Source organism: Amblyomma americanum, chromosome 1 (assembly GCF_052857255.1).
Source record: "Amblyomma americanum isolate KBUSLIRL-KWMA chromosome 1, ASM5285725v1, whole genome shotgun sequence".
Lineage (NCBI taxonomy): Eukaryota > Metazoa > Arthropoda > Arachnida > Ixodida > Ixodidae > Amblyomma > Amblyomma americanum.
The window spans coordinates 166,121,895-166,147,605 of record NC_135497.1 but is presented as its reverse complement, the minus strand read 5'-3'; the positions used below and the strand labels follow the sequence as shown (position 1 = coordinate 166,147,605).

General features: G+C 46.6%; 1 protein-coding gene across 6 annotated transcripts in view; it reads right to left on the bottom strand.

Moving 5' to 3' along the window:
• Nucleotides 1-25,711, bottom strand: part of LOC144114127 (uncharacterized) — a 93,328-nt gene that overhangs the window by 7,943 nt on the left and 59,674 nt on the right. For 5 of the 6 annotated variants that reach the window (XM_077647637.1, XM_077647633.1, XM_077647635.1 and 2 more), the window contains exon 2: nt 288-406. In XM_077647637.1, the coding sequence (XP_077503763.1) occupies nt 288-356 (69 nt within the window). In that variant the 5' untranslated portion in view covers nt 357-406. Of the gene's footprint in view, nt 1-287; nt 407-4,164; nt 4,276-25,711 lie in introns of those variants that run through there. The other variant, XM_077647636.1, reaches the window with a different exon arrangement.

Genomic DNA, 25,711 nt, shown 5'->3' with positions numbered 1-25,711 from the left:
CGAACGGTGGTGGTAGTGGCCACGGTATCTTCGATAAATGCTGTTCCAGTCCATATTGTCCCAACAACTGGCTCTATAGTAGGGCACCTCCGGTTCAAATAAAAACACAATCGCGAAAAAACTACAGACTGCACTTGTAGTGATAAAAAGAGATCGCTTAAGCCGTTAATGAGAGCACTTCTTGAGGTCGGACTTAAGATGGGGACAAGCTTTTCTGCGGAAGAAGTGTCGCTGCCATGTGCTGCGGCTTCAGACGGCCACCTCGGTGGACGTAAACAGGTACTCACGATCTCGGCTATCCTCAGGAGCCCGTTGGCAGTAGCCATGAAGCCGCGGTCGGCGCCTATGGTCGGCATGGTGGGCTCCACTTTGGAATGCTGTCCGCCCGGCTACAGCAGGCCCCCGTCTGCGCAGAAAAAATACCGCTCACTGCGGCACAACTGACATCGCAAGAGCAGCGGCTCAGGTAGACAGATACGGGGCTCTACATTTTGCGAAGCATTGGAATACAGGGCGAGGACCCTTCAGGCCAGGTGATTATACCTACAGAGATGCGCGAACGCATCCGGGTCAATCCTATCCCCAAGAACATGCAAGCGGACCGTCACGAAAACCGGAGGAGGGCCAGGGCGAAGGCGTTAAGCAAAAAGTATCGAGGGGACGATAGTGCCGTCTATGTTGATGCGGCACGTTATCATATCACAGGCAAAGACGCTTTCGCTGTGAGCATCTCCCGCAGGGTAGCGGCTACGGTGGAAACTCCGCGTTGGAGAAACTTCGCTTTGAAGAAACTCCGCGCTGGAGAAACTCCGTGTTGGAGAAACTCCGCGTTGGAGAAACTCCGCGGTGGAGAAGCCACGGACCGAGTGAAAGAGGCCGAAGAGGCTGCAGTAGCACTAGGGATCGTTCACGATGGCACCAGCACAATTCTCAGCGATTTTAAAACGGCCCTCCGCAACTTCGCGAGCGGACGTATCTCCGCCACTGCATGCGAAATTATTCGTACGATGCCAAAAGACAGGAAGGAAGTGGATCTGGTTTGGGTCCCAGCCCACGCGGGTGTTCCAGGGAACGAGGCCGCTCACCAGTGTGCTAGAGGTTTTGTCAGCCGAGCCGGTGAGGGGGTCTCGGACCCGGATGTCCCCAGGGGAAAGACGCTAATTACATATCAGGCCATAACCAACTAGTACAGGGAGCTTAAAGCGAGCCTGCCTCCTCCGCACGTTTTGCTCAGCCGCGAACAGGCTACCACGTGGAGGCGGCTGCAAACGTAGTCACAGCCAAACCTGTGGACGTATCGCAACATCACTCCCTATTTGGTAAATCCGTTGCTTTGCGCTCGCCAAAGACACGCACTTCTCGAAAGCACGCGTGTTTTGGTGCGCGATGGCCAATATTTATTGAGCCAAAGCACGGGGGTAATCACGTTTCTGTAATGCGAAATACTGATATGGCTATTACTAAAGGTCCGCTACAACGCCCTAGTTGCAATGAGGCGCCTGAAAATTTAACTATAAGAAATTAGTTCACCAGTTTAGTAGTTAGCACGATTAACTTTCTTTTCTTATGCCCTTCAACACAAGTACTGCTACGCCGCATAAACCACCTTTATGCATCAAAAAGACTATTTTAAAAAAAATGAAGGGCTTTCCTGAAGCACCTGACATGCGTTTAGTTTTCAATCAAAAGCCAATTGCTTTCAGCAGTGTCTCCGCATGTCGGGTTCATTGCGACGCGTTCTACTATAGAGCGCAAACTGCAGTGCCATATTGAGGGCGGTTCGGCATTACTTTGGATGGTCTTTTTTGTTGACTGAGGCCGATGGCAAGGAGAAAATCATCGAAACAAACCACCGAAAGGCACGTACGATCTTCTACCGTTCCTGCATCCACCTTGGCTGGCAACGAGTTAAGTGCACTCAGCTTCTCGAACATTGCGGCACGGCAAGCCTTGTCGCTGGTTTCGTGCTTGTGCGGGACCCTTGGACAGTGGACACACGCCTCTTCTGGAGCCAAACGGCCGTGTGAATGGCAGAATGATACCGTCAGAACTCTACAGCGCACCGTATACACTCGAAGTGCGCATTCTTTCAGCATTCCCGTTTTTGAGGTCCACGTGGGAGGTGGTGGCCAATTAAGTATTACGCCAAGATGAAAAAGTCATCTTTTGATGGCTGAGCACTTTTTCCGGTCACTCAGTTAGCCTTTCTAGCAATGACACACCTTTCCTGTATACCATCACTGTTTAGTCCTCGCAGCACGACGCACACCGCGTATTCTTGGTTTCGGCCTCAGAGATCGATGGTTCGTTCATGTGTTTCAGACGCTAGGAGACTGCACTAAGTCCGCATGGATTATAGACCAAATGTTAGTTGATGGTACCGTGGCTGAAGTTAAGATATGGAAATTAACTCCAGCTACAGGGCACATAATGCGCAAACAGATAATCGATGATCAGTTAGAGATACGCATTGGGTGCGATGAAGAGGGAAGGTTTTGTTGGGTGCAGAGATAACCAGGTCGAACGATGAGGTTACAAAATTTTTCTCAAAGAAGGCAACCGCGGATGGCTTAATGCAAAGCCGGGTTTTGCACATCACCTTCCGAGAAAAACATTCATTTATCCATTTGTTATTGTCCTCAGCGCAAAAAAAAAATATCGCTAAGGTCGGGTGTTTAAATTTCTTTAATCGCCTCTTCTCTTTCTTTCCATTTCCTGACTTACATATAGAACTTCCTTGTAAATGCCGTCTTTAATAACCCTGTTGCCTTAGAATCGTAACTTTCGCATGCCACGTGGTCTCAGCCGGAGGCAAACAAGCAAGTGTGCTTTCATAGGATCACACTGAATATCACTCATACTATGAAGTTAAAAATATTGCGCGAAAATTTCGTAATCAACTACGCAATAATTTCCACCTGAAGCGACCATGGAGACATATACCATGTAATATGCGTAGCGGCCGCTTCTAGCTTTGCAGAACTAAAATGCTGCGTTATGTCCGCGCCGCAACTCGCGCCTGGAACCATACAGTTTTTTACTATTACCTAGAGGGAAAGCTGGCACCCCGTCTGTGGGAGTTTGCATGGAGCTTCCTCAACACCACTTCAGCCACCATGGGCGCCCTAAGCATCATGGGCCGGAGAGTTACCGACTGCAGAGCCACAACTTTTGGCCAAAAAATTACGCAAAAATAAACGTTGTTCGATAATCGAGAGTGCCGTAACATTCTATATCATGTCTATAAATTGCAACAAACGAGCCGAAAACCATGAAAATGAAAAATTTGCCCAAAATAAGAGATGGCTTGCTCTCCTATTGGCCAAGTATTGCACACCACAGAAACTAATATTTCGTGCTTAACAGGCGCACTTTTAAAAAGAAATATGTTTAAAAAAACTGTTGCTGCTTAAATACTTCAAGAAGTTTTTTAATGGCATTTCGGAAGACCGAAACATTTTATTGGCATCCTGTGCTGTCGCGTTTTTGCTACCATGGCTTCTGCGCACTACGTCTGCTCGGGGCGCGCCATGGACGGAATGGGACATCTCAGTAACGTCACTCTGCGTTCCCGAAAATATCCGACTGTCCCGAACCAGGTAGCTCACCGGCCCATGTTGCTTTGAGCGTCCATGGTGGCTGAAGTGCAGCGCCGCCAGCTGTTCTTCTAGGTATAGTAAAAAACTCTATGCCTGGAACCGACCGGACATGAGGGACCACCGCCTGAAGCGTCGCAGCGGTATCCTTAGTTGGGACGTAGTTAGAAGCCTGTAAAGAGCTGTAGACATGAGCGTTTGTGTGCTTAGTGGCTATACGCTGTACAGGTTCGACGCCAAGGTGATACCTTCTTTTCATTGAAGAACTGCCCTCGTTTCTAATTTCAAATGAGCTTCTTTTATGGTGGCTTTTATTAGCAAGTTACCTGCACTGGCACGCGCTGGGCACGTATTAAGGTAGCAACCACGGAGCAGCAAAACTGTCAGCATACTAATACTTCTCAGCACAAGCCTTTTAAGCATTTGTGTCGTGTTCCCACTGTCCCCTCTTTCGTATCAACGCTGCTGTTTTTCTCCGAAATGCCTGTTAAGGCTCTCGAAATTGTGATTTGATATTGAAATTCTGTGACCCTTATTTTCTGAGAAAGTCGAAAGGGCGCCTTCGTACCCTTTTACGCAACAATGTTAGCTCCCGTTCTGCGGGGAAACCTCCAGAGTTTTTGGCGTTGGCGTGTCGAGAAAATCCCGATTGGTCGAGAGGGTGGTGACGTCACACGTCGAGCTGTGGTTTGAAAATAATTAAAAGTTCATTGAAGTTCTGATTACGAGGTCGTAGCCTGACTCAAGTGTCGTTATGACCTGTAAGGATGTAAAGTAAAATAATTGCGATGAAAAACAAATTGGGATAATTAGTCGGGAGTTGAACCAATTACCTTGGCCTGCGACTGCGAGTCAGACACGCTACTCCTTCACCACTGAGGCACTTTTTTTTTCTGAATAGCATTGAAAACAATTTTGCCGACCTTGCAAATGCCTTAAATACACGAGTAGAATTCCGCGATGCCGACACACAACTTCCATGCCTTCATACACCTCACTCCACTACACATCAAAATCAAAATTACGCGAGACATATACACGCGTCAAGAACCGGCAACCATTCAGGAGGATGATCCTGCGCAGAATAAACTCCCGGCACCGAGGCGCACTCTTCTCTGAACAAAGACTTACATGAACGAGACGGTTCTTCATGGCGATCGATCATGCGGCCATTGAAGCACGTTCGTTAAACTTGGTCAAAGGGAGACCTTGTGTGTCTTGTGGTATACCACTTGGTCTAGTATGCCTACTGATGTGTGCTAATGAGTGTGTGTAATTAAAAAGAGGCCCTAATTAAGAAAACAAACAACTATTAACCCTGTGCCATACCCTTGAGGAAGAGCTTTAATGTCTCCCTAATTTTTTTGTTTCTCACATCGCTTTTTCCGTGTAGCAAGTAGTGAACTCTGTTTGCCAACAACCCTAAGGTTTGTTTTGGCACAGCAATGTGGAACGTGTAGTTGTATCAAACCTTGCTCTGATAAAGGTGTTCTTTTCTAAAGCCCAGCAAGAGCCAGTGTTTGCGAGGGTGCCAAGACCTATGCAACCTTTTCCATCCACAAGGACGCATACGCTGCGCGCGAACGCTGATAAAGGCGAGCGAAAAAGTGACGCAAGTCCTGCGCATATACTCTGGCATGCGACTGCTATCAGGTGAAACTCACGAGGCACGCGCTTTCGCTTATCTGCCCAGCTTGACTGTGACGGCGCTACCGTTTAGTGCGTCACTCTTACAAGCTCTCTACAAACTCCTAACAGTCAATGAGAAAAGCTGGGAATTGTGGTCCCGATCGCCGAATAAGCAGGCACACCAATGCCTAAGCGGACGAAAGTCCATCTCGGGAGAGGATCGCTGCGTGCGCATCGGGAAACGGCGGCTACGAATCAGTTGCTTAGTTGCCAACAAACACTCGGTCCAAAGGGTTGATTGCATGCCCGGTGTGTAGCCCGCGCCAAAGCAAACCAGCTACGACAAAAGGGAAGAGTGAACAATGTCTTTGGGCGGCGGTGTGCGCGTTTTCGCTCAGCTCTGTCCACAAGACGTTATCGAAGCGAATGTATATACCTGCAAAGTGCGCTAACATGGCCTCCTATTTATGGAGTGGACGTTACTTTCTGGTGCGGCGGCGAAACACGGGCGTCGAGCAGCACATCAAGGATTACTGTACGACGTTTGCTACACGGTCGCCATTTGGAGGTCGACCGATGTAAGAACGCGCAGGAACCAGTCGTGATCTCTGGCTTTTCCGAAGGATACCACTAATCAGAGACGTGGACCTGCGCGCGAAGGTCGTTCAGTTATCAGTTCTTTACCGAGTGGACAGTAGCTGTCCGTCAAGTGGGGTCTCTTCACGTTTTCTATCTAGACTGTTTGCTACCTTCACATTTTTTCAAAACAGTCCCCCCCCCTTTTTTTTTTTTTACGAAAGTGCATTGTGATATTCATTTCTAAAAACTCGTGCTACGCTCCATTGTATTTTAATTTCATGTCCTTCATCCTTTTCTTTTTTTTTCTCTCATTGTTCCATATCGCTCCCATTTAAAGTAGCAGCTAGCCCGGCACTTGTAGTGAGCTGGCATTCCTTTACTTATATCAAACTTCCCGTACCGGTCTTGCTTTCTCTTTCTCTCTACAGGAATATGTAACCATCCTGAGTCTTTCTCGTTAATGTGCTCACTTACCGTGTTTGGCGCAAGTGGAACGTATCGTAAAATCTTGTTCGCCCTTCACGATTTCGTCGTTGTTTAATGATGCTACGCCGGAAACTTGTTGCGCATGCGTGCCTTAGATTCTTTCCGAAGGCTCGGGAAGTTCGAGAAGCGGGATCAACGGTGAGAACTGTCGCGGCTTGGAACCGGCTAACAGTGGAGTTTGAATAGCATGCGCCTGCTTTTGAGTCGTGCAAGCCAGTGCCAGACCATGCAGGGGCCAAATTTTTGAACCGCTTGTGTGCTCTTTGGAACTAGTGTCTGACACTTCATTCATCAATTTCGATAGCTATTCCATCTATTCCAACGAATGTTTGCTTCTTGTCAATGCCAATTAACTTAACGAGGGACTCGGTTCTGGTTATCTTGATGTCATCTTGTGGCTAGAAACAGCGCTTACATGAGACAGATCAGAGTGGGTGTGCGCGCTCTTTTTCGCCACAAGATCATGCACCCACCAGCCCCATTTTTCACCTTGTTATTGATGTCATAGTTAGCCCAAAGGGGTTCTCTCAAAGCTGCCTCCCTTCCCGTCCGATCCCATTCTGTTTGGCGCTTGCGGTATGCAAGGACGTTCCACGTGGGCTGCTATATTCCAAGTGTGGCGCAAGCAAAGGCCCTCAAGGTTAGGCAACACTAAACGCAAATGTTTTCAAAAGCATAGGACGAGACTCGCCGCCGCAGCCCAGTTGGTATAGCACTGAACGCGACGTGCGGAGGTCGTGGTTTCGAGTCCCACCGGCGGCATGTGGTTGTCTTCTACGTTAAGTGCAATTATCTCCTATCTAAAAATGATTACGCGACTAATTCATCAATCTAATCGTCTCCATCATAAGAGAAAACACCATTCCGCTTTCCTTTCCTAGTTCTATGAATGCTGGCTTATTTCGGATAAATAACCCAAGCGAGAAATTAAGAAAAAACAAAATAATGTGGTGTGAAATTGATATCGTTCATCTATGGCACGGTACAGGCTCGATCCAAGAAAAATGAAGCGACGTTCTTGAAGGCGCTTGCTGGGGAATACCATAGATGTAACGCGTACATCATTACCTAAAACTGAACGTGAAGGAGGCCGTTACCTATATGAATGAGACTGTAGCAGAACAAAAATCAGGGAGTATACAGGCGCCCTGTTTTTTTACATGTGTTGCAGAGATCTGTCGTTCGCCGACAAAGGTCGCGATAAAAAAAAAAAAAAGATGTGACGTCGAGCATCATTACTGATAGTTATTTTTTTTATCTTTGCACGCATTTACTTGTTGACTTCTAGAAGGGCACTCGTGCTTGGACAAAATTTGGACAACTCGAGAGCTTCGAAACAATACTTGAGCACACAGTTTTCACCCTCACGAACTGAAACGGTGTTATTGAAGGCCTCTGGCGCGCCTGTTAGGCCCTGGGAGCGCCCCAGAGTGACCTCTGCAATGCTGGCCTTTACCGAGTGAGTCGATAATGGTATCAGAGGCGACCTGCTATCCTGCAAGGATGGCGGGAAACCAAAACATGCCCTAGCACGTGAGTCTACGTCAGTAATAAAAAAAAAATGTGTGAGGCAAATTCTTTTGTCCTGACAGCTTTTTTTTTGTTGTCTTAAGAACGGCTGCCAAACAGACAGTTTATTTCTCACTTGGACAGGTTAGCGCTTCTACCGCTATAAATGCGTGGGCAGAAGCGTTTGATGAGCCCACTTTGACGTCGTTCCTTCAGTAACTCTCGGTTCAATGTTTTGCACAATGTGTATATAAACGCAAGACGATGGTGGGGATATAAAGGACATTGGCCACCTCCATGCTGCGGTCTCCACTCATTAAGCGCTTTTACGAAGTGCATCTACGATCTGCCGGTTTGTAAGCGATGCGGCCGTGCAAAAGAAATATATACACCAGGTGTTTCAGGAAAGCCCGCCATTAATTTTTAAAAATAGGATTTTTGAGGTAAAGGGAAGCGTTCTGCGGCGTAGTAATACGAGTTTTGTGCGGACATCAAAAAACCGGCTAATCATGCTGTCTAGTAGAGTGATTAACTAAATTCTATTAGATAAATTTTTAACCATTACCGATAGGCGCCTAATTGCAATTAGATACTTGTAGCCGGCCATTAGTAATGCCCATATCAGTTTTTAAAATTTCGAAAACGCGATTACCCTCGAAACTGGGGCTTAACAAATTTGGGCCACTTCTCGTGTCATTCGAAAATCTTGAGAATGTATAATATATATAATGCGGGGATCGCAACGCGATGTCCATCAAATCGCGACAGTACGGGACGCATGTGCCACGCGACAATCTCAGCCCTTCTCGCGCTGGAGCGCGAAGTGGTGAGGAGCGGGGCGCATCGCAGCACGGGAAGGGGGGGGGGGGAGAGAATGTCGCGTGATGCTTACGTCACAGAATGTCGCGATTTGATCGACGTCGCTTTGTGTGCGCGGTTTTGAGATGGCGCGAGAAATGGCCCATATCTGGTTTATGGTTTATGGTTTAGGAGGGTTTAACGTCCCAAAGCGACTCAGGCTATGAGGGATGCCGTAGTGAAGGGCTCCGGAAATTTCGACCACCTGGTAGACATGATCAGAGTACTGGGACTTAGAATACAGACAAACGGCAAGAACACCGAAACGATACAAAAACTCGAATCGAGTGTAGGCGAGACATGTAGGCTACTCAAAAGAATAGCAAACAAACACGTGGGAATGAAGGAGACGAACCTCTTAAGACTAGTACAGCCATTCATAATCAGTAGAATCACATACGTGGCACCATACCTACGACTAGCCAAAGCAGAAAAGAACATGATTGAAATCCGAATCAAGAAAGGCTTCAGAGCCGCCCTGGGCCACCCCCCTACACATCCACCCAGAACATTCTGAACATGGGGATTTCGAACACACTAGACGAGCTCACTGAGGCTACCAGAGTAGCGCAACAACAACGACTCCTATGCAGCCATTCGGGGCTAAAAATACTAGCAAAGCTAGGTTTAGAACCTCGAGCGCGGCTCAAACACACGGAGAATATCCCAACAGACATAAGGAACAAAATCAGAATCCCACCACTCCCAAGGAACATGCATCCGGTACACCATGAGGGTAGACGAAAGGACAGAGCGAACTCTCTGCAGAAAAAAACTAGCGAACAGACAGGACGTGGTTTACACGGACGCGGCGGAATACGAACGGGTTTCGTAACCCTATCAACCAGAGAGGGCGGAGACCGAGTTTCGTGCTGCAGCATCGGACGCAACAGCTAGCGGCTGAGGAGGTAGCCATTGCGCTGGCCTTAACTCAACAGAATGCCACGGTGATTATAACAGATTTCAAATCGGCTATTTGCAACTACAGCCCAGGCAGGGTATCTGCCGAAGCAGTCAAAATTCTGACTGCCGGCCCGACACCTGCAGAGCTAATTAACCTAGTCTGGATTTCGGCTTACGAGGGCCTCCGAGGAAACTAGACAGCGCACGCATTGGCCCGAGGACTCACACTCCGGGATCCCAATGCGGTCTCGTCGAGCAGAGTGCCCCTTCAGACGGACGAGGAGCTGAACACGTACCAAGATATTCTTAGCCATTACAGATCAGGAAGACAGACACAACCTGGAGCATGCAAGAGCCTCAGCAAAAAGGGAGAGGTCATATGGAAAAAGTTGCAGGCGGGGATTTATCCCAACCCACTAGCACTAAGCAGATGGCGTCCGGCGATCCAAGACACCCGGTGTAAACAGTGTAATGAAATTGCAGACGCGATCCACATGGTGTGGACATGCCCTAGCAACAACGAACCAGACAGGAATATAGAGTCCTGGGAGGCTTTAATGGTCAGCCAGAAAGAAGAACAAAAAAGTCATCCGTCTGGCCCTGGACACCGCTGACAGCCTGCTAAAAGGGGAGGAAGATGACGGCGGTCAAGAGTGAAGTCTTCACCACCCTCTGATTCCTTGACGGGTGCCAATGAAGTTATTTTATCATCATCATCACCACCTAGGGTTCTTTAACGTGCATTGACATCGCACAGTACACGGACCTCTAGAATTTCGCCTCCATTGAAATTCCTCCGCCGCGGCAGGGATCGAACCCGCGTAATTCGGGTCAGCAGCCGAGCGCCATAACCACTGAGCCACCGTGGCGGCTATGGCCCCTATCTCTTGAGCCACAGTGGCGAGGGTAATTGCGTTTTCGAAATTAAGAAAAAACTGATGCGGGTACTACTAACGACCGGCTACAAGTTGCTAATTAAAATAAGGCACCAATCTCTAATAGATAAAACTTAACTATTAGAATTTAGTTAATCACTTCACTAGTCAGTGCCCATTAAAGAACGCCAGGTGGTCGAAATTTCCGGAGCCCTTCACTGCGGCGTCCCTCATAGCCTGAGTCGCTTTTTGACGTTAAACCCTCATAAACCAAAAAGTTTACTGTTAACATGATCCACCTATTTTTTTGACGTCCGCCAACAGAGGTATTACTATGAGACAAAAAGCTTCGTTTTGCCTCAAAAACCCCCTTTTTAGTAATTAGTGGTTGGCTGACCTAAAACAACTAGTATATACACGGTGTCTCACCTAAAGTTTTCCACAATTTTTAAAAATAGGCTTTTTGAATTAGAAGAAAGCCTTTTGCGGCATAATAAGCGGAGTAATACACCAGAATACAGCTAGGACGTGCTAACCAGCGGGCTGGTTAACTATTATTGAACAGTTAACTTATACCTATTGCAGTTAGGCTCCTTAATTATCGAGAGGCGTGTAGCCTAGCGTGAGTAATGTCCAAATCAGTTTTTAGAATTTAGAAAACGCGGTTACCCTCGGCGATGTGGCCAAAATTTTTTTTGGCTATTTCGACGAGTTACCTGCACTGGAGGGGTTGCTTTGCCTGCAAGCTTCTCGATAGTGCATATATTAGGGCGATGTAGTGAAAATTTGTTGGGCCACAGCGCCGAGGGTAACCGCGTTTTCGAAATTATAAAAACTGATATGGATATTGCTTACGGTGGGCTACACGCCTCTCAATAATTAAGAGGCCTAACGGTAATAGTTAAAAAGTTAACTATTCAATATTAGCTAACCAGCTCGTTAGTTAGCACGTCTTAGCTATATTCTGATGTACTACACCGCTGACAATGCTATACCGAAAAAGTGCTCTTGTAACTGAAAAAGCCTAATTTTCAAAATTGTGGAAACACTTTTGTGAAAAACCCTGTATATCATTCTTAAAGAGTACCCCCACAAAACTCCTCATTTTCTTTCTTTTCACGTATAAAGCTTTGAATTCTTTTATACCACACGTCTCGACTCCACATCGAGTCTGCTTTTTGGCGCTGTCCTTCAGAGATGCGACTCACGACCGGAGATGCATGGGCACTTGCCCTCATTTTTGCTTCTTATCCCACGCTTTCATCTTTATACCGTTCCCCTCCTTCACCCTCACCTCATAAAAAAAATTGAACAAAATATCCAAATTCCCGCATCCCGACCCTAAATTTTATCAGTTTTAACGTTCGAATTGTGTTTTCATACCATCCAGAAATGTCGGCATAGTTGATTGCTCAACGAACTATTTGAGAAAAGAAATTTTGAATCGATCAAGCGAAGCTTTTATTGTTCGATGAAAGCTTATATCGAGATTCTCTTTATTTTGAAAGCTTATCAAATATGACGCCGATGGTCACGTGGATGCCGCCTTCCGTAAGTGTGTGTTGGGCTCGGCGGTCGCAGGATAACAAAAATAATGCTCATAGGTGTTATAATAAATAGCCAAAATTTGCTAATTATTTTTTTCATTATTCACATTATGCTGCATGTTGCAATCGCAGTTTTGATACCTGCATTGATTTGAGACTAACAATATTTGAAGAACTTCTCAAAGAGCATTAGGTCTAGAAATTCACTGCTTTTTCGCCCCTCATTCCGAACTGGGCTCTCAGCGGGCGCCGGAAGTGGGCACGGGTGTGGAAAAGGAGGGAATAGATTAATGATTATCTCAAAACCTATAGAAGTTTAGCAATTTCTGCAATTTCGATTAGTCCCTAATCAATACACTCTTCAAAACTGCTAAGCAACATTCCGCATAAAGTGAGTAATTAAAACAAAATGAGCAAACTTCGACTAATCAGTGTATTTTCGTGAGCGCAATCTCGTTAACTTGTGTCCGCCCCCCCCCCCCCCCCGCCCCCTCTTTTCGTGAAGGCAACATATACGTGTGCAGCAGCATCACCTTTTTTTTTATAGCTGTAAAGACTAAAAAGAATCGCCCGGTATTATTCGAGTGGAATCGAATCTCAGCATATTGCTTGGTACGTATGTCTTGCACAACTTCATGCAACGCTTCCGCGCACATAGACATTAGGGTAATTCTAGAACCTACTAACTGGCTACTGCGCTAGCTTTGCTGCTGCTGTTGCGGAAATCAGTCTACTTTTGCCACTATAATATTGAGAGTAGTAGTAATAGCAGTGGTTTATTATTGTAAAAATACGAAAAAAAAGAAGGAAAACATCCTGCCAGTCAAGGCAATCGCTGTCTGATATCTTATGCGCCACAGCTGCGGCCGGCGGAAATAACGAGAGTGAGAGGATGGCAAGGAGAAGTACTGAGGGGAGTGATAGCGAGAAAGGTAGCGAGAGAAGAAGAAAAAAAAAATATTGAGTGCTGCTGCCGCCGGTGCTTGCTTCAAGCCGGTGCTTGCCAAGACTGCAACACATGTGCCGTGGAGGTCATGACGCAAGCGGCCCTAATTGACTAGTTTTGAGACTCCCTGTCTCATCCTCGCCCCAAGCACGTTCCCCTTGCTCAGCCTCACCTCAACACCTTTTCCCTCCCTCACACTCTCTCTTACCAATTTTTATACGCTAATGCTCCGTCACCTTCACATAGCCGCATATGGCTGAGGGCATGCGGTTATGGAACGTATTTTAGGTATACATAATGTAGGCGCACAAATATATACATCGACATTGAAGTTATTTTAGGTGTCTACCTTTTTCAACCTCGCGTCAATTGCTATTCCACTTTGATATTTGCGATGACGTTGTGGAATAAAGCTCTGTAAATGAGGCCACCAACATATTTGTACCTTTCCGCACAAGGCGACAGAGGGGCAAGACAACTTCGCAGTAGTCATGCTATCTAGCTGGAAGCAGTAGTACAGCGTTCCTTCTTGTTGACAGACAATTCCTAGAATTCTTCCGATAGGTAATCGAACGTCATGCTCAGGTAACGTTTGGCCCAAACAATGAACTGCATATCTATCCTATTGCTTAATTTCGCCTTGCCTGACGTCACACATTTCAGAGATAAGGACGCCTTCATGCAGTACCACTGGAGAGAAAACGCTGGCTACAGGGGAGGGAAAGCTGGCGTTGAGATAGTTCATCCGCCATGGAGAGGCGCGGGAACACCGGGAAGATGAGGTTTCGTATTTGGCTTGGCTATTGTTGGCAGAAAACGTGGATTCAGCCACAGCAATAACATTTCTCGAGGCAAATCCCCACTCTTTTCTTCCTAACTCCCCTTACGCCCAGAGGCAATAAATAACGCTATAAAAAAAGTAGTGTAAAAGTTTGCACACTAGCCTAACGCTTGCGTTAAATTTAGCGCAGAAGTGAATGACAACCTATTGAAATAATTTAAGTTGCGCGCAGAGGAGAGCCTCGCGCCGCAGCTACCGATTCAGAGGTTGGATCCACGTTATCGGCCCAGCACTAGCCAAGCCAAGTAAGCAATCTTTTCTTCCCGGCATTCCCGCGCTGGATGAAGTGCTCTTTCAGAAACTCGCATAGACGGTGATAGGTTATATTGGGAAACATTAGGCACCAGCCTGCTCGAATCCGAGTATACAGCATGGGAAACCGACGACGGCACTAAACGAAGCGCCACTGCTGCCACGTGGCGGCTGGCGGTCACCACGTGGTGCCTTCGTTTTGCCGCTCGGCCGTCGGTCGTGTCTGCGGCCGCACAGGAATGATGCAAGAGTTGCGAAGACTATTTGTCACCAGCTCTTAAATAACGCGACAGCGTGAAGGCTGCCGTTCAGCGGAAAACCCGGCGGCGGCGTGCGAGAAAATGCGGATTGTCCGAAAATGTACAGACGTCACACATGGAGCAGCGGATTTGAAAAGTGATTAATAAATTACATAAATTCTGAATACAAGGTCGCGACATAACTCAAACGTCACTGTGACATGTAAGAATGTAAAGTAAATTAATTGCACTTAAAAGAAAATTGGGATGAGACTAGAATCGAACCCGTGCCCCTGGGAAACCGAGTTAGCTAGACACGATACCCTTAGGCCTCCCAGGCTTTTTTTTTCTTCTTTAAGGCCTCCGAGGCACGTTCGTTCGACTTGGTTAATGGGACGCCTTGTGTGTCTTGTCCGGCAGTGTCCGTGTCTGCAATGTAATATGCAAAGGGGACCACAGACCGCTGAAGGGAGCTATTAACGCTGTCGCGTCATACCCTTAAGGCGGAGCTTAAGTGCCCCCGAATTTTCTTTTTGATTTTGCATGCGTGGTGGCTGTCACTCCTAACAATTGTTTAACTTGGCATATTTTTCCGCCCCGATGGCAGACGCCGTCAGACCCTGACTGGCGCCCCGTTCACCCGTTCCCAAAACTGTGCCCCCTTGTAACAGTGTCATTCATCAGTTTTTGATGAGGCTTGGGCGACTGCGTAGGTGCGGGTTGGTGGGTGGCGCCACGTGGTGAGTACGGGCGGCGCCACTTCCCCCTGTTCTGGCGCTTCAATCGGCACCGGCCGCACAGCGTTGCCCGCGGCTCATTTTCCGTTGCGCCAGCCGTGAGGAAAGCGCCCATTCGGACGTCCGTACGCCACGCGCGGCGGCACACTCCATCACGCGAGCGGCGGTTAGTTGTAGCGCGTGCAAGGCTGTTATCGGGGGGGGGGGGGGGGGGGGGGGGAATCCTGCGAGCCCGATAGCGAGGCACCCACGCGTAGCTCTGCGCGTAGCTCGAGACCTGCGTATCCGTAGCTCGTCTAGTGGGCGGATTGTAGCCAGGTCGGCCCCCTCTCCGCGTATTCAACCTCTGGGCCACGATAGGCTTTGAAAATGGTGGTCTGCATGAAGGAAGTTTTGAAACACCACAAGGCTTCAGGGTTATTGAAACATCAAGTTTCCAGAGGAGGAGAAGATGTGGGTGGAAGGCTGGATCAAACATGATTCCGTTTTATGTTTTACCTGCGAACGGTTATTTATCTTTGAATTATTCCGCTGCACGGCAGGAAATAATGCTAACGATAATAACTGTGACGGGAACTACATTAATATGTACCTTTGGCGAAAACATTTCAAAAAGGAAGCAGCGAAACTTGCGGAAAATAACCGGAATCGTCGAAATAACCTTTTTCCAAGAAGTGTTCATCAAAGTTCATTGAAAATGTAAAAAGAATTATGTACAAATGTAAGATTGCTTTTTTATTATTAGTTCCCACCCCTTATGTAACACCCCAGTCATGGGACCTTTAAGGAAATAAAATTAAATGAAATGAAGTTCCTTTTTTTTTGCTTTTGCTACTTTTACACACAAACGTCAGGAAGGAATTTTTAAGCCTAAACTGTACTTAGGCGGCGTCAGCTACGCCAGTCAGCGTTCGGGAGAACTACGAATGAAAGCGGAGACCGCTAGAATACCGAGAGTTGTGTGTATATTTCGAAAGCGTCTTAGAAAAGCCTTTATTTGCACTGAAATCAGCGTCTTGGACAGCAGAGTCATTGGCATAGTGGGAGCACATTTCTATAAGACGAAAGGCTTTGAGGCGGTGACTTGGTCGCCGGACTCAATGGCGGCGAGGAAAACAGTGGTTTTGATGACGACAATAATAGGTAGTGATGTCACCTGTGGGTCCAACGGCGCATAAAGATGTAGTGTTTGTGCCTAATGGGGGCAGCCGCAACATTGCATACACCTCCCAAATACGAAAGTTTCCTCCTCATCGCCACCGAATGCCGCTCAGGGCCTGAAACATGAAACATTTCGTTTTCAGTTTTAATTGCGGTTAAGTGTTCAGTCGTACTGTTAGCCTGTCATGTCAGTCAGTTGCTGCCATATCTGATTTTTCGCTTAACTTCTGATCCACCGAGGCTGCCTGCTGTACCGGGAGGAACATGAACACGCGTCCAGTCTATCGTTGCTGCACAAAGTCGATGCAACGTATCAGTGTCATGTGCACCCAAGCATTTCATGCTGAGTTCTTTCCTCAACCTTGGGATATGGCAACCGTTTTATAAGTAAGAAACATGAAGCATGGTTCTTCAAGAGCACCACACTGCCCCACTGGCGTTTTCTTGTTCCATAGGATCGAATGTGGTAAAATGATCGCACAGCATGCATGGGCTTTCGCACAGTCGGAAAGCCATTTATATAGAATTCCCAAGCTATCGATTTCCAGCGCAAGGCTGATGTTGCACGGTCGTAATCTTAACACTTTGCCAACTTTTTCCACCATCGGGGCAAATATAAGTACTGAACGAATATACACGCTTAAATAATGAGCTTGCATTCCCCGTTTATATAGTACATTCAGAATATATCTTTCACGGTGAAGTAACTTGATTCATGAATATTGTGCGGTGATATCGTAGTATCTTGCAGTCTCCTCACCTTAAGTTTAAGCTGTTTCAATAGGTTTAAGTGAATATAAGCAAGAAGTATCCATGAATGTTTATACCTCCTTTGACTACCTAATGTTGGACCCACCTGAAGAATTAAGGACACTTCGTTAACACTAATGTTTTGTAAAACTGCTCTAATATTAGATTGTTGGGCACTACATTTTCTTGCGCCTCTGTTCGCTGCTAGACGTAGGCACCTTTATCATTGGCTTTCACTCAGCTTGAAAAAAACGAATCGACCTGCAGATTCATGCAGGTCGATTCGTGTAGAGCAGGTAAGTCGCATTCTCGCTAAAATTATTATGGCGTGCCCAGCCTATCTGGCACAGAACGTGCGGATTTTATCAGCCACTCATGAACCGGACAGAACTGGTCAGGAGCTGCCGGTGACTTACTTGAAGGCTTATCGCATGCGCTAGAGATAACAGAGCGGATGAGCTTTGCAATTTACCCTTTCTATATAGCGAGGTAAGGCGCAATCAAGTCTTGGTGAGATAGGAGGAAGCAATAAAGATGACGTCGACAAAGAGGGAGAGAAGTGAGTTGAAACGCATGAAACTTGTGTATCGGTGGGTAAAAGGCACACGCTATTAAGGCATTTGTTTGCTTGCTGTATTTTTACTGCCGCCTGCGACTCCAGTAGAAAGCGTAGATGAAACAAAATCTCGACTCGTGGCGGGAAAGGAATTTTAGAAATAAAGTTACGCCAGCGTTCATAGAACCTTGCGGTAATATAAAAAAAGCCAGCTGTTATAGTGTTGCATGCATGTAACCTACATGACTTTAAGCTGCTGATCGTTTTGAGCTCGCTCTGTGTCTGCCATTGAAGTTCGAGTAAACAATGAGGTGCTACTCAGCAAAACGAAAACGCACTTCCTTTCAGGGCTTCGCATCGAGCAGGAAGAAGAAAAAGAAAAAAATGCAGGCGTAAAAGTGATATCAGATAAGCACATTTGGTTGGGGTATGCTGGCGTGTCGCTGGTGACCGTGAAAAAGTTTGTGTGTGTAGAATTGCCAGTCATTGTGCAGCTGCTTGCTACAAGGACTAAGACACTTTTGGGCAGGATGGCAATGTCCTCTAGGCTGAATAGAAAGTTGATGCCTATGAGGCGCCTGAGAAAACTGACGACAAGCAAATATTGCAGCTTTTAGGTTGCTGCGGCCATTTTTTACTCACTTTCAGATTCATTTTCTCCCCCTGGTGTAACGAGGTTAGACGGTGTTACAAACATCGTGTATGCGTCGACGATATATAATCGAGGCGTTGCTGATGCTATTGCCGGGAAACGAGAACACTTTGAGTGCACAGTCATTGCAGTTGCAAAGACAGAAACGAATCTTACGGCTGCAATGCAGTGACGACATTGACTGCGATACGCATGTGTACTGTGTTTCGAGTGGCGGAAAGGGCGTTTGTTCTGACTCGTAGAAGTTCGGATTTTTATCGGCGATTCTCTCGTTCTTGTTATCGCTCGACCGCAGCTGGGTACAAAAACACTTCGAAAATAATTAGTAGTTAAATCGAGCTCTTGGTTTGACTCGCAAATAGGTAATGGTATTTAATTTAACGAAAAACGCTTTCAAAGTAAACAAGCTTCTCCTACAGTGCGTTGTGTAGTGATCGCAGAAAGCGCTTGATCCTAGTTTGCGGTAAACACACGGAATTTTTTCTCACATGAAATTTTCTATTCATGTGGAAACATGTAACCAGGACATCTAGCAATAATAATTCCTTTTATTAAATAGTGCCCTTCGTTTATTGCCTCCACACCATGGCCTCATTATTTCCTGTTCGGCGTGCGGGGAAAGTCATGCCTCCCAAGCTCGCCAGATGCGACTGGATTGTTCACGAGGGATGGAAATCACGCGCAGACGAGTTCAAAATATTCGGGGCCGTTCGCCATGATGTATACCGTGTAGCACCGCCTAACCGCTCCCCCTGCTTGCGTTCGAGTACAGTAAAAGAAGCCGAAGGCGGCATAATGGCAGCGTCACTTCGCCCCGGAAGGGGTCTTTAAGGTAATAAAACGGAACTATAGTCACTGCTCTTAGTGTCGAATGCGGTAGGTCACCTCCTTGCGCCTTTCTTTTTTACCGCTTGGACGTTTGTCTCAGCAAAGACGGCCTCAAAGGATATATGCAAACATCGCGAGCTCTGGTTTGTCGCCAACTCTCTCTTCTGTAGCACTGGTAGAGGTGCGATTACTCTCATTATTATCAGTTTCTTTTCTGCTTTGAATTTTTTTAAGCCGACGGCAAGCGCCGCCGACAGCTGACTGGCGCTAGGTGCAACAGCTCTCAGAACCCTCCTCAACTTTAACAGGTGCATTCATCAGTTTTTAAGGAGCATGAGTGCTTGTGCTAGCATGGGCGGAGGAGAGGCACTACACGAATCTCGAAAGTTACAGAATCATGGTTAAATAAAGCACGGAAGAGAGACACGGCCGGTATGAACCCGACGACCGCTAACCGCGCGCGTTGCTATCGACGACGCAAGAGCTGCATTGCACCGCAGAAGACCTCAGGTTACACATAATAAGCAGCCTGTTGCCGAAGCCTGCGACCGATTTCCTGCCCGCTTTTCACCGCCGCCACACGAAAATGTTGTTTGCTTCGCGAATTGTCAGACAGGACAATCAAGGACAGAGACGTTATCTCGCTGTGAGTGCCAGAGAGAATGCTCATGCATCAAAACAAAGCTGTCAAACGATTACAGTGAGGAAAGAAAATGTCTCACGGGGGGAGGGCCAGACACGGAACAAAGTATGTGGCGGTTGAGTGGAGAGACGCGTGAGGTGCAGGCAATAGCACCCTGAATGTCTGCAGAAAGCTGAAGCCCCACGTTAACCTATAGGTGCGCGTAAGCACGTTCTCTTTGAGAGCACACACGATGAAAACCTTCAATTATTTCAACCTATTTCGCACTTCGAGAGGGCAGTTCTCAAGATACAGTTCGATGGATATTTAAAAGCTTTCGAAGGGGGAAAGACGGGGTGGGGGGGGGGGGGGGGGGGTAGGTTCTACGATGACTCGGGGGTCGCCCTATGCACTGCAGAGAAGGCAACGTCAGAGAAATTATTGTTTTGGTTATACCTGCCCGGTGTACCGCGTCAGGGGAGAAGATGGCACTTTAGTGTGGGCTTAAGACAACGAAGAGTCGTCGACAACAAGGAGGAGTGCGCGCAGCGCATTGCGCAAGATAAAAAAAGGGACACGGCCTCTATATATCTCAGTAAAGAACTATTAACTACAAACAGTAATACGGAGTGAGTCTATGTTGATCGATCACTTACACTGCAGGACAACATGACCTCCGTACAGTCTCTGCATATTTCGGTTAGGTTTTATCATGTTTAACACCCCAAAGCGACTCAGGCTATGAGGGACGCCGTAATAAAGGGCTCCGGATAATTTCGACCACCTCGGGCTCTTTAGCGTGCACTGACATCGCACAACACACGAGCCTCTAGAATTTCTCCTCCATCGAAATTCGACCGCCAAGGCCGGATTGGAACCCGCGTCTTTCGGGTCAGCAGCCGAGCGCCATAACCACCGAGCCACTGTGCCGGCTGTGTGTACTTGCATTCTGAATAGCTTCGCGCTTGTTGCCCGCGCAATTGTTACGAAACGAAAGGGGTCCCCAAGAACGGTCGCCAATATATCGGGAAGAATAAAAACACACTTTCGTTGTAAAGAAATGTAAACAGCGCATCTTGTCTGTGGTTTATCTCGCCGAGTTTGAACTTTCGATATTCTGAGCGCTGCTTTTGATTGTCTCCATCGCGCTTCGGGACCCTTGCTACTGCCCATGAGACAGCAGGTAGTGATATCATAAACAGAGGGCGGTATCCTCTCTTGTAAAACAAACGGAAACTTTTCGCTTCGGAAATTCACAGGCACTTGCTAGCGCGCAGGTACGACTTCTGAGAAGTGGCAGTCTGAGTTTTGAAGTCTCTATAAGTCTTGCTGTTAGAAATGCTCGCCGGTGGACGTTTTCATTGACACCTCACTCGAAACTCCGTGCCAGCTCGTCGCCATCCGGAGAGACACCTCAACGCCCTGCTTGGCTGCACAAGCTCATATCATAAGCATGCGTTCAGAAACATGTACGATCACTGAACTACAAACCAGAGTAAAATCGAATGCATTACAGCACATTAGAGCTAAAACGTGCCCTCTTAGGGTGGCTCGCGCCGCCGATATACATTGCGGTTTTCAATGACTATTTGCAACTGGCCTCAGCGGTTCAAATAAAGCCCGTAATGGTGATAAAAGCTCACAAAAAAAAAAAATGAAAGAAAAGTTCGGAAAAAATTGATTAGATTTGTTTTGATGGCCTACGAGAAAAAAAAAAACGTTTTGGTTCTAAAGCTTGATTTTCGTCGTGGCGTGCAGCTCCCTCATAATATGAGAGAACAGCCGTCAGACATAGACCAGACATAGAATGTACTACATGCACTTGTATTTCCATATCCTGTATTCATACATAGTGTATATTGCCGACCTACCCCCTATACTTTCTTATTATCGCTTCCCCCATTTGTTTCCCTCTCCCTCTCCTCTTAATCCCGCTAGCCGCAGCGCAGGTGCTTCAGGTTTCGATGGAAGATGCCGCAGATAGCAACATCTTTTCCTGCCATTGTTATTTTTATTAATCAAGAGCCGCTAACAACAACACAGATGCACAGAGATTGGCCCAAGTGTTTGTAAAAAGTTGGTAAAAAACTCACCGAAATGAACTCAAAAGACTCAGCCCGACTAGGCAGCATTATTTTTCTTAAGAATATCAAGCACATAAGTCACATTCGGAAAATAAAGTCAAGTATAATGCATCTGACAGCAGGTGGGAGCCCCATTCTTGTAAAAAAAGAAATGTTTTTGACACCTAGAGTGTGTTATGTTTGAGACTTCTGGTTCAGCAATCTGGGAGGAGTGAGCTATTGCGCTAAGCAGAAAAGCATGAGCTGCATGCTGAACAGTCTGAGCATTCTTCGTTTTGACACCAGACTCCTTGCTTACTCGCACAGGTTGGAAGTATGCTGCTCGAAGGGTTCTAAGGAACATGAAACATTTTTACCATAAATTTAACCTATTTGGGCAAGTAGCAGCTTTTTCCACGGAATTTATCAGTGAAAACAACCAGCAAAAAAAGTTTTTTTAACGAAAAAAACACCAAGAAGAAAATATAAAAAAACCGTTTAACCGACTCACCCAGCAGTACTTGTTAAGCAAGCATAAGTTCTTTCTGAACTCTTACGCAGTTATATTTGTGGATGCGCAAATCGCCTTTGATGTCCAATAGCTGATCACTAGAATGTTTCTCTTCCTTGTTTTTGCTACAGATAGGTGTTTTTACCGTATGGATCTTTTATTTGCTCTTGCTCTGACGATAATATTTTATAGTTCTTGGTGTATTTTTTTCAGTGCGCACATTTTCTTAATGAGTGGTAACAAATCAGCCATTTTCTACAAATTATCTGTACCGTCTTGTTTATTTTATACCTGAAAGGAACCGATGCGTGAACGGAGGCAATGAACCGGCGATTCTCTTTATTTACAAGAAGAATAATTTTCGAGTCAGCGATTTTCATAAATTTAAGGTTTAATGATTTTGGTTTGTTGTCGCTTAGAACAATAAAAATAATCTTTTGAATAATAAGCATCAAAATGTTATCAGCTCTCTACTAAGTGGCCGAAGTTAAGAAAAACTAAAACGATCCACAAAAGTTGACCGGAAAATTACGCCATTAGCTCGTTCTTTGCACAGTCCTATCGGCACTAATGCTTGTGCGTGCATTTGTACGCGCGCGTATGCACGTGTGTGTATTTAGCGTGGGTGGGTGCAAGTGCGTGTTTTGCTCAGAAGCGCACGCAGGCGCCGGGAAAGCTCTATGACGTCTGTTTGACAACAAAGGGCTAGTATGAAAGTGATTGTGCATTTCGGGCGACAACCACATGATTGATACGAAATGAAACTGCCGAAGCATGTGACCTGATTACATCGTGAAACGCCTCCCACTCACACGAGGGGCGATTAGCGAAGTGCAATCGGACGCCGATAGCAGCTCTATCAGGTTCCAAGAAAGCAGAATTACCGGCTATCGATAGCGGTTAACACGGCTCTTGTCATACGATGAACTGACCGAGTGTGAGAAGCTTTTCGTTATCTGCGATGAGCTGAGCAGGTAGCGGCGCGTGCCTCTCGTGAATGTTCGCAGAAATCAATTATGGCATAATAAAACTATATATGATTAAAAAGAAAAGCCGGGAAACCGTGCTTTCATTAAAGTTATGCGTCGAAATGACGCCAAAAGCTCACTGATACCATGAGAGTCATTTGTATCAAAGATTAGTGAAAGGGACGCTGGTGGTGTTTGTGACGGCGTGTTACGGGTCGGGGAGCTTCCCTCAATGACGCGCATATCTCCGCCCCCTTCGCCCGCACACTGAGGGCACGGCGAAATTTCGTCGTACTTACTATTGGCCGCAAAAGTTTACGGGATGCGGGTGTGCTAGAAAAAAAAAATATTTCGAAGCAGTTGAGCCGGTAAACATTACCAGGCGGCTGAGTCGCGAGGCAACGCAACAATTTTTTTTTTTCGGGAGCGCGCACCCCGTTAACTTTTGTGGCCGACAGTATGTTCCGTCTTGTCGCATGTTTTTTGTCACAAGCCACGCGGTTTTCGACTACGGTCACATATTTCCTGCCGTGCTATACTCTGGCAGTCTAATCCCCTCTACAAAAAGGAATATATGCTCCTCATAGGCCTTTCTGAATGCCGTATATGAAAAGCAGCTGTTTTAACTTTGTTTGGTAGGGACAAAGTACGGTTTCAATATCTCAGCATCAGCTTCAGCGGTAGGTGTCCAAGTGGCAAAGCTGGGGCAGACCAGGGATCGGTCCCCGCTATGTCGCCCGGTAGCGCTTAACGTATGTCGAGCAATTTCCGAAGGTTTTTCTCATGCACTGCGGCGCTGATCCCGTACCGGGCTCCGTGAGTTTGGCGCTAGATTCTCATTCTCCCTGCAACTACATAATCATTTAACCTTCAGTGTGACCTAACGGGTAACCGCTGTGCCAGACACTTTGTTTCACGAATCCTTAGTTACATTTAGCGTTAATCTGCCGATCTTAGTTATTTTGATGTGACAGTGTGGATCAGCGAGGCAGGACAATTTAACGCGAGAGCGTTAAGGCTCCCGTTCTGCATAAAATCCGGCGTCGTAGGGATTGCGAACGAAAAATTCCGGAGAAGCAAGGAGGTGGGCCATCAAGGTAGCGGGATCTCGTGGCGTCAGCCCGACCTGCCCACCTGATTGTAAGCAAACTGATCACAGTGGCAGGGGGGAGTTAAACTAATGATTGGTCGCTCGGGAAAAGCAACCTGGATCGCACAAACCCCACCGGTGGCAGCACCTGCTGTATCGCAGGGCAGGGGCGCATCGCTTAATTGCTGCACCACTCCGCCAGGAGTGCTACGAGGACTCACAGGGATCTATGAATGTAAACAACAAAATGTTCAGTTCCGCATAGGTGGCCATTAATTAACCCCTTACGCTATCACGTCATACAGTTCAGGAAGAGCTTGAGTGTCCCCTCCAATTTGTAGCCTTTAACAGTGAGGACTTTTGTCGAGAAACTGGGGTACGCTGCAAAACAAAAAAGAAAGAGGAGAAAAGCTTTTCTCATGCTACTTAGAGGATATACATCAACTTGTCAGCCTTGCTCGCTTGGACTCATTCTTTTCAGATTCACTGTTCTCACATTAGCCAGGAGTTACGACCAAACAACAAAACGCCACTTAATGAGCCATAAGGGAGAGTAGGAACTGCAAGATCGATGAATAAGTCTCATTTAGTTTTAGTTAAAGGGAATAATCGGTTCCCGAGAAAGAAAGTAACGAAGACAGAAATGAACAGACAAAGAAAAAGAAGGGAGAAAAAAGAAAGAGGGTATAAACGAAAGAAAAGAAGGGGAAAAAAAGATAAAGTACAGAACAAAAGGGGCGGTGGAGCACAGTAACACTTGGTGAGAGGAAATCAGAAGTGTGTCTGGCGTTAAAATTCCGATAAATTTAGCAAGTACTAGCATGCTACAGGAAAGAAAAGCCCAAATAACACACCGCGCCGCTGGGTTTCCCCAGAAGATAACGTGGCGAGAAACAGCGCATTCCGCGAATGGAAGAAGCAGTAAACACTCCTTGCTGAGTTCATGGGAGTTCGCACAGGGGCCTCCTGGAGAGAAACTCGAGAATATTCTTCGCTAGGCGCTCCGACGGACTAAATGATTTTATGGGCTGCCAGCTATAGCGTACGGCAGAGTTTTACAAGGTTATTAAAGTACGTAGCCAAGACAGCGGGCTCAAGCGGAAGCAAAGTTCGCTGCGTCTGTGTGGATATCACCTGATATGCCACATCTTGTCTAGTTTTCTCAAGCGCACTGATGCTTGCAGTATACAATTAAACGAACAGACTCCGCCGGTCGCTTTATCAAGCGGAACGTTTTTTTTTTCACTTCTACTAACCCGTAAATTATCTTTACTTAGAGGCATATCGGGAGAGGTTTTCACTTATCCGTCAGGCAAGACACGAAACCAGAACTGGTATTACACAGGTGTGACTCTGCGTCATCACTTAGAGCGATAAAGCAAACGCGCTACTTTTGCATCTGGCCCGAAACATTGAGAAGGGCGCTTATAAGAGGGCAAAGACTAAGGTTAAATCACTTGGCAGCTCGCCTAATGGGATCGTAGAAAAAGAGTCAGTGCGTGTGGACCGCGCA